The sequence below is a fragment of the Gossypium arboreum genome, chromosome 7 (genome assembly GCF_025698485.1).
Source record: "Gossypium arboreum isolate Shixiya-1 chromosome 7, ASM2569848v2, whole genome shotgun sequence".
NCBI lineage: Eukaryota > Viridiplantae > Streptophyta > Magnoliopsida > Malvales > Malvaceae > Gossypium > Gossypium arboreum.
The window spans coordinates 99,473,041-99,489,183 of record NC_069076.1 but is presented as its reverse complement, the minus strand read 5'-3'; the positions used below and the strand labels follow the sequence as shown (position 1 = coordinate 99,489,183).

At 31.5% G+C, this 16,143-nt stretch overlaps 3 protein-coding genes across 4 annotated transcripts; all 3 read left to right on the top strand.

Annotated features, from left to right (window-relative positions):
- The first annotated feature begins 277 nt into the window (after window positions 1-277).
- Window positions 278-4,692, top strand: LOC108471414 (uncharacterized). Its single transcript, XM_017773036.2, has 2 exons — window positions 278-484; window positions 1,825-4,692. The coding sequence occupies exon 2, from the start codon at window positions 1,871-1,873 to the stop codon at window positions 4,160-4,162; it is 2,292 nt and encodes a 763-aa protein (XP_017628525.1). The 5' UTR covers window positions 278-484; window positions 1,825-1,870; the 3' UTR covers window positions 4,163-4,692.
- A 1,115-nt stretch (window positions 4,693-5,807) lies between these two features.
- Window positions 5,808-9,908, top strand: LOC108477284 (nuclear transcription factor Y subunit C-1). 2 transcript variants are annotated; one of them, XR_008285904.1, is made up of 3 exons: window positions 5,808-6,690; window positions 9,406-9,517; window positions 9,603-9,908. XR_008285904.1 is itself a non-coding variant. In XM_017779892.2 (2 exons), the coding sequence occupies exons 1-2, from the start codon at window positions 5,993-5,995 to the stop codon at window positions 9,604-9,606; spliced, it is 702 nt and encodes a 233-aa protein (XP_017635381.1). In that variant the 5' UTR covers window positions 5,811-5,992; the 3' UTR covers window positions 9,607-9,908. The 2 variants fall into 2 exon arrangements, 1 of the variants encoding a protein (XP_017635381.1); XM_017779892.2 differs by lacking the exon at window positions 9,406-9,517 and having other exon boundaries at window positions 5,811-6,690.
- Window positions 9,909-12,662: 2,754 nt separating this feature from the next.
- Window positions 12,663-15,320, top strand: LOC108477206 (beta-amyrin 16-alpha-hydroxylase CYP87D16-like). The gene is made up of 8 exons (XM_017779719.2): window positions 12,663-13,282; window positions 13,359-13,508; window positions 13,575-13,832; window positions 13,951-14,055; window positions 14,448-14,526; window positions 14,629-14,735; window positions 14,818-14,945; window positions 15,035-15,320. The coding sequence occupies exons 1-8, from the start codon at window positions 12,752-12,754 to the stop codon at window positions 15,126-15,128; spliced, it is 1,452 nt and encodes a 483-aa protein (XP_017635208.2). The 5' UTR covers window positions 12,663-12,751; the 3' UTR covers window positions 15,129-15,320.
- The last annotated feature ends 823 nt before the right edge of the window (window positions 15,321-16,143 follow it).

Here is a 16,143-nt window from a genome sequence, read left to right as displayed (position 1 = left end):
ATTATTATAGTTAAATATTTTAATATTATAATTTTTTATATAAATATATAAGTCTATCAAATAATCATACATTATTCATGGATAATAATTTTCATATATACATTTAATTAATTTACATAATTAAATACCACATTAAAAAATAAATGAGGATATCTACTAATTAAAATTTACTTGCTCATTTTAGCTAACTGGCAATGTGTACATTAACCAGAGTTAAAATTAACCATCGTTAGGGTTTTACCATATATAAAAAGGTTAGGTTTATGCCTATATAAATAAATAGAAAATATTATTTTTTTGAAAAATTCCCATTAAATAATAAAATTTGTATTATTAAGAAAATTCTCAAAATTCTGGTTTTGGGGATTTTTATTTAGTTAAATATATTTTAATCTTTCAGGTAAAAAGTAGGCAAATAAAATCAAAATTGAAACTGGGGATTCTTCAATGGCGTCTCTCGGATTGAATTTTCTCTGTTAAATGGGTAATTTATTTCCCACTTTTTTGCTTGTTTTTTAGTTTACTCTTTTACGAATTCTTATTAAAGCCATTGATTGAATTGTTTACTTCTGATTGAGAATTTTTTTGGGGTTTTAATCAGAATAAATTAATTACTGAATTAAGGCAAAATGTGTTAACTAATCTCAATCACTGTGTTGGAATTATCGGTTTCTTTTTTTTTTTTGGCAGAAATCAAGTTAATCGATGAACTTCATTCTTTTTTTCTGTATCTTTTTTTTTTTAATTTTTTTTGTTGAATTTTGTATTTAGATTGTATTCGTTCATTCAATGTGGATTGGGTTTAATGGCGTTTGGTTTACGGAAGAATTTTCTGAGAGGAATTTGCAAATATCCATTAGAAACTGTAACTTGATAGATTGTTTTCAGTAAGTATTAACATTATAGCATTTGTGACCACATTCTCTGCAATCTGTTCTTTTTGAAAGCATTTATGATTGTTTCTTAGTTTCAGTACTCCTAGTATGTTACGATGTAAAACAAATGACCTCCAGCTCATGTTTTTCTTAGTTCAGTTGATGAATCCTCGGATTAAGGACAGTTTTAGCAATTCATTTTTCATAAACCCCGAACATGGAACTAAAACAGATATGGAGAGTACCTAAAAAACTAATAAATGATTAGTTTATTTGAAATTTCAGTACTCTAGTATCTTTAGTTTTAGTGAATGACCTTTGTGTGCTTTGTTTGTTATATTGGTTATGCATTTCGTTGTTTCAGAATCTGTTTTAGTTATTTCAAGAATTCGGTACTGAAGTTCATTGATTGATCGATGAATTGCCTTCCTGCACTTGTTTTTCTCCTTTTTAAGTAGTTTCTTGGATGAAAAGCATTTTCTGAGACACATTTGTTTCCAAATCTGTTGTGTGCTTCTTTTGGAAGTTCAATATTTGATTTCATTGACTCTTAAATTAGTTACTTCCCCGTGTACTTTAGCAAATAGATTTTCCGATAAAGAGTTTCTGGAATTTGATTGATATCGGTATAGCTTTTTGTTTGTATCTGTTACTTGCAATGTGTTGTTTTCGAATCTGTAAAGCTTGAGTTGAGTTTGAATGGATTCACTTTCTCGGGTATTTTTATTATTTCAGTCACTATTGTCTCATTTTCGGGTTTTTGGAATATATGGAATTTGATTAATCTCAAGAAGCTTTCATTCTTATTGCTTTATGTATCCTTGAGTTGCAAACTGCCTAATCTCGGTTTCATTGTTTTCCATTTTTGGTCTTGTAATGCATTGGAGGATTTAGATTATATCTTTTAATGTTAGAATCTGTTCTAATATCGTGTTCAATGACAAATCAGTTAATGAACTGAAGAAGGACACAGCAACGGTTAGCTACAGGCAGAGATGGAATGTAACAAAGATGAGGCCATTAGAGCTAAAGAGCTTGCCGAGAAAAAACTTGCGGAGATGGATGTTGTTGGGGCCAAAAGATTTGCTTTGAAGGCTCAAAACTTGTATCCTGAGCTTGATGGTCTTTCTCAGTTGCTTGCAACTCTCGACGTGTACATATCCGCAGATAAAAAGATCAATGGAGAAGTTGACTGGTACCGGGTGCTTGCTGTTCAACCATTTGCTGATGAGGATACCATTCGGAAACATTACAGGAAGCTAGCTCTCGTTCTTCATCCCGACAAAAATAAATCCGTTGGTGCAGATGGGGCTTTCAAAATTCTATCTGAAGCTTGGAATTTGTTGTCTGATAAAGCGAAGAGAATTGCTTATGACCAGAAACGGAACTTAAGGGGCAGTTATACTAATGTTTCACATGTGAAACCATCGTCATCAACGACAACCGGTCATAACGGTTTTTCCCAAAATTTCACCAATGAGAATATTTCGAACACCATTGGTAGGAATGGTGCTACTTATTCTAAGCCTACTCCTCGCTCAGCGAGAATCGATACCTTTTGGACAACCTGCAACTCTTGTAAGATGCATTTCGAGTACTCTCGGGTTTACATCAACTTAAATCTTCCTTGTATCAACTGTCGTACACCCTTTTTTGCTGTTGAAACACCAGCCCCAGCTATAAACAGCAGTAGCAAATATACTTCATTTTCCGACTTCATGAAGTTTCAGGTTCATAATAAGGGACAGGCAAGATTTTCTGGTTCATCTACAAAAATTTCCCGGAAAGGCCAGTTCCCTAGTTCAGGAAGTAACATAAATGTGTCTCAACTGAATTCAACCACTCAAGCTACTGGTGTTGCTAATGCAGCTAGCGAAACATTAAAGCGTGCGCACAAAGAAACAAAGGCCGATATCACGATAAAGGAAAGCTTGCACATGAAATGTCATCCTTCCCAGAAAACTGATGCAGGTTTAGGTATGGGATCTTCAGCTTCGGTTTCTAGTTTTGCAGGAAAGAAACATAGACCTAAGAAGAGGCGCATAGATGAAACCAAGATGGGAAATCACTCGGCCATGGGAAATGAAGGGGTTAGCAGTTTCGAAAATAATGCCGGAATCTCTAGAACTAATAGCATAAAGCAGCCTTCGCCACTGGAAATCCGTAATATTTTGATGGAATTGGCTAAGAAAGAAATCAACAAGAAACTAAATTCGTGGAAGCTGACTTCTCTATCAGCTGCTTTGGATAAACCAAAGGCATTCGATGAGGGCTTTAGTGGTAACAATGAAGGAAATGGAACAGATGCTTTGACTATGAAACGCGATGCACACAAATCTGTGGAGTTTGTTGATATCAAATCTAGTGTTCATCAGCCCAAAATGTCTTGCTCTGTTGATACCGATCTTGATCCTGCTACAGAGGAACCTGATCCAATGTCCATGAACGTTCCAGATCCCGATTTTCATGATTTTGATCAGGATCGTACTGAAAAGTCATTCGGTGAGAACCAGGTTTGGGCTGCTTATGATGATGATGATGGGATGCCTCGTCATTATGCAATGATTCATGGTGTGATATCATTAAAACCGTTCAAAGTACGGATGAGTTGGCTTAATTCTAAAAGCAATGCGGAACTGGCTCCGTTAAACTGGATTGGTTCAGGCTTTTACAAAACTAGTGGGGATTTCTGGATAGGCAAATATGAAGTTAATAAGTCTCTTAACTCGTTTTCGCACAAAGTGAAGTGGTCGAAAGGCCGGAAAGGAGCAATCCAAATATATCCAAGGAAGGGAGATGTTTGGGCTCTTTATAGGAACTGGTCTACTGATTGGAATGAACTTACACCTGATGAAGTGATACACAGATACGACATGGTTGAGGTTCTCGAAGATTACAATGAACAAAAGGGTGTTGCTGTTGTACCACTTGTTAAGGTGCCTGGGTTCAAGACAGTGTTTAGGAAGCATTTTGAACAAAGTAAAACAGGGATGATTCCAAGAGAAGAGTTGTTTCGGTTTTCTCATCAGGTCCCTTCATATTTGCTCACAGGCCAAGAAGCTCTAAATACTCCAAAGGGTTGCTTGGAGCTCGATCCTGCAGCTACTCCATTGGAACTTCTTAAGGTATTAACCGAAGCACAAGTGAAAGAAATGGAGGTGATGACCAAAACAGTGCAGGAAACGAAAGTAGAATCTGCCGGACAAGCCATCATCGAAGAAAACAAAAATAAGAAACCCCAAATGCTTGTTTATGGTAGACGACAACGAAGAAAACAGGAAACGTAGGAAACAATTTTGGATGAATAGAGAAATTTATCGAAGTGGAAATTTACAAGGATTCAACAATTTTATGTCCGAATCCTTGGGAAGAAGATACTGGCGAAAACGGATTCGTTAAATCGAAGGATATTGAAAGTCACAATGTTCATAGTCTTATATACATATACAATGGAAATTGAGGAAGCTGGAAATGAGTGGACAATGAAACTCAGTTCAAAGCTAATAGGGTCTTCTTCAAAAAACCGAGTTCAACTCAGGTATATATATCTATATCAATCTGAAGAAAACGTCTTAAAGATCAAAACAGCTTTTTTTTTGCTTCTTCATTTTTTTATTTGAAAGGACTAATTTTTTTGCAACACCTGGTGATGAAATTTCATCCAGGAGCTGCCTTTTCTTTGTTCAAAAGTTAAAAACCACAAATTTTCCTTCAAAATGTTTGCTTTTCTTGGAAAAGTTTAAAACTTGAATTGAATCTCATTATGTATTTTAGTATTGGAATTTTCAATTGAATTGAAACATGAACAATTTAAAAATTGATAAGAGTTTGATGATGTTTTATGCAATTAACTCTTTTCTTTTTGTTATCATTATGCTCTTGCCTCTCATTAAAAAAAGGTTAATTTCTGCCATTAGTCCTTGTACTATCCATAAATTGTTGATTTAGTTTATATATTTTAATTTGATCATTTTAATTTTTATACTTTATGAATTTTAAAATTGACGAAATAGTAACAGTTGAATTGTAAAGTTTTTTAAAATCTGATCTGACACATATTATAAGTTTATCATATATATATATATATATAACACCATGTTAACTTGTTATTTTATATATGATTAAAAAAGACAGCTATGGATTTAAAGATTCTCCGTTTACGATAAGATTAAAATTTCAAAAGGAACTAATAAATGATCCAATCGAAGAATATGGATTAAATTTATAACATTAGGCATTTAAACAATAATGAGAGTAAAATTTAATCATTTGATCAGTAATTAAATTAAAATTAAAATCAATAGTTAAATAATAGAGATTAAAATTAATCAAATTAAAATATAAGTATCAAATTAGTAATTTATGGAAGGAAGGGTCTAAAATGAGGATGAAGTTTAACCTTAACTGATGATGAGGTGGCATTGAGTAATTAATAAGAATCCTAATGCTTACATGGCATTATGAGTCAAAAAGCAAATCTATAAAGTTGACAATGATATATAATTAATTAATTTAATAACTGTAATAGGGATATTTAATTATATAATTAATTAATTTAATAACTGTAATAGGGATATTTAATTATTAAAGATTTGCTCTAATAATTTTAAATAAATTTTAGAGTTACAAAGTAATTTTATTAATAAAATGAATTGTGAATTTTTTATTTAAATCTTAATTCGTATTAAATGATTAATTAAGATGAGTTAAAGCGAAAGAAAGCATGAGAAATAAGTTGGACCAACTTCTTCAAACTATTAATTAATTCATTAAAATTCCACCCAAAATAATTTTGACTAAATTGATTTTTGTTTTAGTTTTTACTAAATTTATTTTAAAATATTAAAAATATATTTTTTTAAAGAATTATCGACTGTTGTTGGGTTGATGGTGGTACCAAATTTAGATAAATAAGATTTTTTTAATACAGATAAGTAATAATTCATAAATAATTTTTTATTTTGGAAAATAATAATAATAAACAAAGCCAGCGCAAAATGCAATGCCCGCTGTACCTTATCCCATCCATATCTGACCCTTAAAAATATCCACCGCCGCCACCACCACGACGATCACCACCGCCACATCCCCATCTCCCGCCATTTGTTCACCAGCCAATGGACAGTAACCAGCAAACTCAATCCACCCCATACCCACCTCAGCCTCCCACATCCGCCATTACCCCTCCTTCATCCGCCACAGCAACTGCGCCTCCTTTCCACCACCTCCTTCAACAACAACAGCAACAGCTCCAAATGTTTTGGTCATACCAACGCCAAGAAATCGAGCAAGTTAACGATTTTAAGAACCACCAACTCCCATTAGCTCGCATTAAGAAGATAATGAAAGCCGACGAAGACGTCCGTATGATCTCCGCCGAGGCTCCCATTCTCTTCGCCAAAGCTTGTGAGCTTTTCATTTTGGAACTCACTATCCGTTCTTGGCTTCACGCCGAGGAAAACAAGCGACGGACACTTCAGAAAAACGACATCGCTGCGGCTATTACGAGGACCGACATTTTCGATTTCTTGGTAGATATTGTGCCTAGGGATGAGATCAAGGATGAAACTGCTTTGGCTCCGATGGTCGGTGCTACCGCCAGTGGGGTACCTTACTTTTATCCCCCTATGGGTCAACCTGCTGGTGGTGGTCCTGGTGGGATGATGATTGGCCGGCCTGCCGTCGATCCCACTGGAGGTATTTACGGTCAGCCACCTTCTCAGGCTTGGCAGAGTGTTTGGCAGACGGCGGGGACTGATGATGGCTCGTATGGCAGTGGAGTAACCGGTGGTCAAGGGAATCTTGACGGTCAAGGGTATGTTATTTTTTTCCTTAATTTTGAGAATTTTCAATTTGGTAAAATATGTTGTTAGTCCTATACTTTAACCTTATTAAAATTCAATCCTCTTATTTTTTCAATTTAAAATCTTAATCCAATTATTATCATCATTTTACTAAAAAATTGTTAATTTAACATGTCATGATTTATGAAGTAGTCTAACTAATATGTCAAGTTGACAAATTTTAACAGAAAAAAAAAAAACTAACAAGTATATGATTGGATTGAGATTTGTAAATTAAAAATAAAGTAGAAGCTTAATTTGGACTACATTTCAATTTTTATCAAAATACAGGGACTAATAGCATATTTTAACCTTTCAATTTCTGGATTTATTTTTTTAATTAAAATTTTGGTTGTTTTTGCCCTTTTAGACATTGGTTCCACTCAAAATTTAGTTTTTTTCCCGTTAAAACTCTTTATCATATTGTTCTATTATCATCTTTAAGAATTTTCAATTTCTGGGTTTGTTTTTTTGATTAAAGTTTTGCTTTCCTTTTTTAGCCATTGATTGCATTCAAAATTATGTTCTTTTTCTTAAACTCTTGCAATATTGTAGGATAAGGAAAATTTTGCTTGAATAGTGTTGAATTAGATACCAATGCTTTGAACTTTAGTCAAAGGAGCTGGTTCCCTTTTAGTCTTTTCTAAACCATTTCCCCATTCCAAGTACTGGTTTAATGCCATCTTTGCATTTTGTTTGATGGTTATGGTATGAAGGTTCCATTTTTATTGATTGAATTTGCTAGATTTAAATGTAAAACTGCATTTTTTTCCACCTTATTTCACTTAGCCTTTAAGTGATATGATAGTTATGTAGTGATGGTATTTAGTAAAAGTACCATGGAGGTACTGTATTAGGAGTCGGATTGCATTTTGCCTCCTCAACTAAAAAATGGGCTAAGTAGTCCCTGTACATTAGATTGAAGAGCAAGCTAGTCTTTCTGTTAAAAGTTTTACTTAATTCTACTTGTAAAAACTGGTTTTTATACGTGAGGTGCATGTGGCATGTCATGTGTCACTATTGAATGTTGTGTTATGGCATGGAACTAGCATCATATTTTCCATTTTCAGTCATTTAGTTCCTAATGAAAATGGGCTGGTTTGCACGTAGTCCTTGAATTGCTGGTTGGTTCCTTATCCGGTTATTTTCCCATTCCTTTTGCTCCGAATAGTCACTTGTGTTTGGCTCGACTCTTCATTTTGCTTGAAGTATTTGTGGCCATACTCATATAAAACACATATTCATGCCCAAAGTTTACACCTGACTTCGAGTAACATTGTTGCTTCCTTCGAAGTAAACATATAATCTTTCCCCTTATCCATGTAGCAACCAGGATGTCTAGTTAATCATCTCATTGGTTTGGTTTATTTTCAAGATAAACTATACTAGTAGTCACTCAACTATTAATAAATTTCTTTTTTAGTTACTCAACTATGAAAATTTATAAAATGGTCACTTAACTATTAATAAACCTTTTTTGATCATACAACTATGAAAAGTTACAAAATGGTCACCAAACTATACAATTTTGTCTTTTTTGGTTACCTGCTAGCTAATGGTGTCAGCTTCTAAAATTGGCATAACAAACATTTATAAATTATGTCAATTTAGTATTAATTTTAAAAAAATTAACCCTCAATATTTACACATTGTGTAATTTGATTTTTTATTTTTATTTTTTTTGCAATTTTTCTTTTCTTTGTGACATTTAAGGTTAATTTTAAAAGAATGAGAAAAGATGAAAATTATTATCCTAGATTTTTTGGTGTTTTCATTTTTTTTAGCTGATAATTTTGGTTTTTTAGTTTTTATGTGAAAGGGTCAAAGAAAAGAAAAATTGCAAGAAAAGACCAAATTATTATTTATGTGTAAATGTTGAGGGTTAGATTTTTTAGAATCAAGACTAAACTGACACAATATATAAATGTTGAGAGCTTAAATTGCTATTATGCCAACTTTAAAAGCTACAGTTATTAACAGTTGGTGACCAAAAAAGACAAAATTAAATAGTTAGATATCATTTTGTAACTTTTCATAGTTGGGTGACTAAAACATTTACTAGTAGTTGGGTGACTATTTTGTAACTTTTTATAGTTAGGTGATCAAAAAAGCAATTTACTAATAGTTGAGTGACTACTAGTGTAATTTACCCTTATTTTTTTCACTTTTGCATCCTAAGCACTTGCATTTTTGTTAAAGTTTCATTTTGCATTGCATTCTAGACTTCCTTTTGATCATATGCAGTAGGATTTTGCAGATTCAAACACCGTCTAAGTGTTACAGTAGCTAATAAGTTAGTTAGACTGTTAAGTCTGTTAGGCTGTTAAGCCTAGTTGTTAGTTGGCTGTTAGTCTTTCTCTCTATTAAATAGCAGATGTACTCAGAGTTCAAGATATGAAAAATGTATTCTTCTTGATCATTGTTATCTCCTTAGATTCATTCTTTTCATAGTTTAACACTAAGTATGATTTTACTTAAAACCTCGAACGAAAGACGAGAATCTTGAATCGTTCATTTTCATCCATGCGAACTTTTCTGAAAGACCCCTATAGTGCATTTTAACAAGGGTATGTTCTAAGACCAGCTAATATGCATTCATCTTTTTCCTAGCTTTGGTTGTTTTATTCATTTCAGTATAGTGATTCGGTTTGAATTGTTGATATATTGTCGCTATCTACCTGTGATAGTGAAGTGGATCGTGCTAGTGTTTAAGGAATATTTTCCTTTTGGTACCGGAAAATGCCAAGTCCGGGTTTTCAGGAGTACGTTTTGCAGCTGTTGTCACTTATAAGCCTCTTGGTATTGTAGCTGTTGTCACTATGAGCTGTTCATTGATCTCGGTTTCTTGCCGGCCATTGTCTAAGGTTTTGTTGCTTTTCTGCAGCTAACCTAAAATCATGGGTCCGATATCGTACAGTGGATGGTGTGGAAAACGCGTGGAACTCAGGTGATCTACTGGGGAATTTATGCTTTTGTGCTTATTGATTTATGAATGCAGTTGTGTTGGTATTGTTTATGGGAAAAAAGAAAAGCTACCTTGAATTTGATGACACTTTTATAGTAACTTGTTAAAAAAACAAACTCTTTTAACTCATTTTTAGTGCAGCTAAAACAATATCTTGCTGCCATGCCATATGACTTTGGTCCAAATCATATTTAATGTGCAGTTCTGTCTTAATTCTTCCAAAAATGATTATGTTCTCTGGATTCTTCATTTTTGTTAACACTGTATGCATGTTTCGCATTGATGTTCAGTAGAAAAAGAAGCCCTTGTAAAGAAAATTGAACCATCAGGTTTCAATTTTCGAAGTCGGGTTAGATGGATTTGAGTAAAATTGTGTCTGTGATATATTTATTAAAAATGCTCTTCTTTTTTTTTAATTTTTTTTATTTAATCTTTATAAGAATTTACAATCTATATTTTAATTTTATACTTTTTTTTTACATATCTAATTACAGTTTCATAATTTTTAATATTTTATAGTACATATTTCCTTTAGTTTTGTAAAAATTAATATAATATAAAACACACTTAAAATTAATATAATATAATATTAGTTTTGTGATAATTACACATTTACATATTTAAATAAGTGAATAATTTTTTTTGAATTTGTTTATGTAATTACAAACAAATATATTTTATTATATTTAATATTTTTACATATTTGTGTTTATATCATCCCATTCATAACACTATGCCTCTTATTTGTGTTTTTCATATTTGGTGGACCTATAAAATAAATAAATAAATTGGTAAAATCTAGAGGTGTTTCAGGATTCAATTGCCTTCAACCTTGTATCCGATTCTATTTCCAACTTTTCTAAAAATCATCTAAAAATTAAAATAAACATAACTTTTAAACAATTTTTTTAAAAAAAATCTATTCTACAATAATAAATTTAATTTAATATATCAAAATAAAAAATTAGTACTTACTAAAACTTAACAATCAAATACATTTATTGAGTTTTGATATAATATCTAAAACTATCCATTGCCCCTCCTCAATCCTTAAATAGGAAGGATAATGCAGCTCAACGCACTCAAACCCACATCCTCTTGCACGACAACAATACCAATGCCAACCGAGATAAGACTCAATTAACTTATACAATACATGTTTTAAACTTTACAATCTATTACAAATTAATATTTATAATTATATAAAATTCAAAAATTTTAAAACAACGAATTTCCCATACATCACACGGAATATATAATTAATCAAAAATAATTTTGATAAACCAATTTTTTTTCATTATTACATATGAAAATTAAATTATTAGGAGAAAAGTAATGAGATTTTCCATGTAAGAGTAAGAAAGTCATATGATGATTTTGGAAAGCTTTTCCACTCCCTCCATTCCATGAACCAACCTTGTTTCTTCTTTTCTTCCTTTGCATTTTCTCCTTTTTCCAGTCTCTCAATTTCTACAAACAAAACTTTCTATATATGAAGAAGTTGGAGTCTATTCTTCATTATTCAAAAGTCATCCACTATTTTTTTTTCTAAGGAATTTGTTGATTCAGCTACAAATCACCAAACAGCTAAATAAGGAGTTTCCAAGCAACTACCAAATTAATGACTATAACAAAATTTTAGTAGCAACTTTCATTAAAGTACTTAATTAAATTAAATTTCAGTAGGCAAGCATGCAAAGCCACTTTACCACATTTGATTAAATTAAAACTAGAAGAATAAAAAAATGTATATATAACTATATAACCAGGAAATTTTCCCTGTTTAGCTTTGTTTTTTTTCCTTATTTTCATAATTATATCTATACTGAGAAACTATTTTATGCACTCTTTTCACCACATTATTCAGGGTCTCTTTTCAATTATTTAATAACATTTTAACAATTTTTTCCATGTAATTGATACATAATTTTGATAATTTTTACCTTGAATCAGTTTAGGATTCAAGGTTCAGGCTTCGAAATTCAAGTTTAGGGTCAAGGTTTAGGATTCTAAATTTGGGGTTCAAGGATAAAATAATTACCAAAATTATGTATTAATGATATGAAAAAATTATTAAAATGTCATTAAATAATTAGAAAAGATCATAAATGATATGTTGGGAATGATTCATAAAATAATTTCGCCATATACCTAGCTATATTTGAGCATATGTATATATATCAATTATTAAATATAAATTAAATCCATGCATCGCAATGTAGTGAAATGTGTATAAATATAAATAAAGACTATCAAAATGAAAAAAAATCTCATAACAAAAAAAGAGTTGGAAAAGTATGTTAATTTCGAGGGCGAACTATAAATATAATATTTTTATTGTTGTATAAGATATTTCAAAATTCAAATGTATTAACGAAATATATATGTGAAATATTAACAATAAAGTTTAAACCTAAACATATTAACCTTTTTAAAATCTATATAATGGATTTTTCCATTTTTATTTATAAATCATGAATACCATTCTTTTATTGCAATAAAATTGCTAAACAATTTTTCTTAATTAACTTACTAAATATTAAATTGAAAATACATCAAAACTTTTAAATAATTTTTTCAAGAAGATAGAGGCATTAATATGATAAGTTGAAAACGATCTTAACTTAAATGAAACAGTTATTAAAGTTCCTGTATAGAAAAAAAATTATAAGTTGAAACTTTTATTTTACATTAAATTATATTTTCACATTACAGAAAATAAAAAGTTTTAATTTAATGAATTTATTAATTTAGTTGTCAAGTTTTAATTATATAAATTTGATTTGTTATTTTCTTCATTGGAAAGGGATGGAGTGAAATCATAATTTTATATAATCTCTTCTCTCTATAAAATATAATTTTAAAATATATATTTTAAGTTTGAGAAAATATGTGGAAATGAAGATGTCCACCATTCACAATAATGAGAATGGAGTTAGTCTACATAAATTAGGACTAAGCTCAGAACATTGAAGCATATAAATAGAATAACCCAATGTGGCTGCTAGTCTGCACTCTTGGATCTTAGTTTTCCTCTTAAATATTTTTCGCTACTTGAGTTGAGTTTGATGGAGATGATGGTGAGGTCTGTTTGGCTTTTCGTGTTTCCTTTGCTTGTAACAAGTATTAGGTGGATTTATAGGTGGAGGAACCCTAAATGTAAAGGAACACTGCCTCCAGGTTCGATGGGACTCCCACTTTTGGGAGAGACCCTCAGTTTACTTGTCACAGCCAAGTCCATAGACATCCATCCTTTTTTTAAGGAAAGAATGAGTAGGTATGGTCCACTGTTCAAAACAAGTTTAGCAGGTAGATCAATTGTGATATCGGCGGATCCCGATTTCAATAGTTTCTTGTTTCAACAAGAAGGTAAACTTGTTGAGGTGTGGTACATGGATTCCTTCGCAAAATTGCTTCGCCAAGATACTACAGCAGCAAGTGGCTATGTACACAAATATCTGAGGCACCTTGTTTTGAATCACTTTGGTGTTGAGACTCTTAAACACAGGCTGCTGCCTCAACTAGAACGTGCCATAAATCAAAGATTGCAGGAGTGGGTTAAGCAGCCGGAGGTACAACTCAAAGACCAAACAGCTGCAGTAAGTCTCTTTCAATATATTTACTAATTTTTCTCTTCATTGAACCACTAGTTTTCTAATAAACAATTATTTGCAGATGATATTTGAATTTACTGCGAAGCACATGCTTAGTTACGAACCCGAAAAATCCTCAGATACTATAGCCCTAAACCTATCCAACTTCTTGGAGGGACTGATGGCATTTCCTATACGCGTCCCCGGTACTGCTTTCTACAGATGTAAAAAGGTAAGCCATTCAAGAAAACTAGAATTCCCAAAACGGAATTAAAATTTTTATATATAAACATTGCAGAGGCAGCAAAAAGTAATACAAGTAATAAGTAAATTAGTGGAAGAGAGAATGAATTCGGGAGAAGGTGGACGAATTAGCAAAACAGATTTTCTGGACCAAATTGTCGAAGACATGAGGACAGAATCATTCTTGACAAAGGAATTTGCCACTCATGTTCTCTTTGGAATCCTCCTGGCTAGCTTTGAGACTGTTTCTTCCACTATTGCCTTAGCCATCAAGTATTTATCCGACCATCCTTCTTTACTACAACAACTTACGGTACGTAAGTAATCAAGATTTATAATTATTTAATATTTTCTTTCTTTTTTCTTATATATATATACTTGTATAATTCGTTATCTGTAAATTTATTTATTCTTTCTTAACTCTTGACAAGGAGGAGCATGAGCAGATTCTTAATAAGAAAAGAAGAGATTGTAATCCTGGACTTGAAGATGGACTTGAATGGGAGGATTACAAATCCATGCATTTTACTAATAACGTTAGTTATATATATATCATCTCTCTCCTTTATATACAGCTAAGGAGAATTCATTTACACTAGTGTAAAAATAATTATTCGACAGTTGAATCTATCGATATAATTATTTATATCACGCATATAAGTTTTTAATAGATCCAATATCTCTATTATATCGATCTAAAATATATATTCAACAGTTGGTATTTTTTCATAAAATAAATAATTAGAAATTTTAAATTTGCATCAAATTTGGCATGTATTATTTATATTAATTGTACAAAAGATACAAAATAAATCTCTCCTATATATATATATTCTTTAATTAATTTTAATTTGTTCCTTTATTTAGGTTTTATCAAGAATCAAGGGTGATGTTTAATAATTAATTCATGTAATTTTGTGCTTATAAGGTCATCAATGAGTCGCTTAGATTAGCAAATGTTGCTCCAGGGATCTTAAGAAGGGTTATAAAAGACATTCATGTCAATGGTAATCATCTCTTAAACACACAGTACTAACCATATATACATTGTTAAATTAAATATCTCTCTATATATGTGTGTGCATATTTAACTTTTCTTAATTTGTCAGGGTACATAATACCACAAGGTTGGGCTATCATGGTTGTGCCTGCAGCCCTACAGCTTAATCCTGAGGCTTTCGAAGATCCTCTTACCTTCAACCCTTCAAGATGGAAGGTATTTAATTACTTGTGTAACTATGTAAATAAAAATAATAATAATAAGAGTTTGATAAGCAATTAACCTCTACTTTTTTAAGAACATTGGAAGCAATGCGACGGCAAAGAATTTCATGGCATTTGGAGGAGGCAATAGGACATGTGCGGGAGCAGAGTTCAGCAAGGTCCTGATGGCTATATTTTTACACGTTTTGGTAACCAAGTACAGGTATATTGATTAATATGTTATGCAAGAAACTATATGTACATATATAGATGATAAAATTGAGAATAAAAGAGTACGTAAATTTGGGTTAGGTGGAAAAAGATGAAGGGGGGAGATGTGGTTCGTGCACCCACTCTGGGATTTGCCAACGGTTTCACCATAAGTGTTTTGGAAAAGGAAGCGTAGCTTGTTACGCTCAGATGTTGAAGAATAAGGTTGACGCGCTGGATTTGTCTTCAATCCCAACTTCTGTGTTCCTACTTTCTGTCTCATGTACGGTACTCAACTCCATGATTATTGTATACTTATCAACACTTACCGTTAATTTTCACCATGTAATAATCCTTCGCTATAAATAATAAATGTGACGTCAAAGAATCTCCTCTAAGATGTGAAAAAAGCAAGAGAAGCAAACCAAAATATCTCTCTTGGATATTGAGACAAAATTGTCTATTTTAAGATTTACGGATGAGTGCCAAATTCACTAAAAAAAAAATCTTATGTATAAAATAAAATTTAAATTCATAGTTAGAGCTGATCATGGGCAAGGTCGGGCTAGGTTTGGGCCGGGTCCAGGCAAAAATTTAAGCCCATTTTTTAGGCCCACCTTCAGCCCGTATTAATTTTTTAGCTTATTTCATTGATTAAAAAAATTAAAAATATAATAAGACAAATACATTTAAAAATATAAAAATAAATATTAAAACAAAAAACAAATAAAAAATGAGACAAATTATTCTTAAAACAATACACAAATTGAAAATATAATAAAAAGTGGTTATATTAAAATTGAAAATAAAAAAGTAAATATGATTAAAAATAAAAAAAATATATATTTAGTATATAATTCGGGCGCCAAAAAAGTTTTACCCGAAACGGGCCTTGTTTTTTGCCCAAATCCATATTTCGAACCTGTATTTTTACTTGAACCCTCACATTTTTCGGACAGGCCTTCGAGCTGGGTCGGGTAGCCCAACCCATGGTCACCTCTATTTATAGTTAAAGAATTACGGATGTGTCGTGGATAATTTTGTACTCAAGACTTGTGCAAACTGCAAACATGCATAAATAAATAAAAAAAAAGTTTAAAATATAACTAAACTATACAAATAAAACCGAAATAAATGTAAAATATAATATAAAAATTAAAAATAGAAGCAAAAGGATAAAAACTCCAGCCTCAAACGTAACTTAACTTTTG

What these genes read in the sequence shown, in the direction of transcription:
- LOC108471414 (XM_017773036.2), top strand. Translation starts at nt 1,871, where the DNA reads ATGGAATGTAACAAAGATGAGGCCATTAGAGCTAAAGAGCTTGCCGAG.
- LOC108477284 (XM_017779892.2), top strand. Translation starts at nt 5,993, where the DNA reads ATGGACAGTAACCAGCAAACTCAATCCACCCCATACCCACCTCAGCCT.
- LOC108477206 (XM_017779719.2), top strand. Translation starts at nt 12,752, where the DNA reads ATGGAGATGATGGTGAGGTCTGTTTGGCTTTTCGTGTTTCCTTTGCTT. An exon ending in TCAAAGACCAAACAGCTGCA is followed by an intron (nt 13,283 to 13,358) that starts GTAAGTCTCTTT and finishes AATTATTTGCAG; the next exon opens with ATGATATTTGAATTTACTGC. An exon ending in CTTTACTACAACAACTTACG is followed by an intron (nt 13,833 to 13,950) that starts GTACGTAAGTAA and finishes ACTCTTGACAAG; the next exon opens with GAGGAGCATGAGCAGATTCT.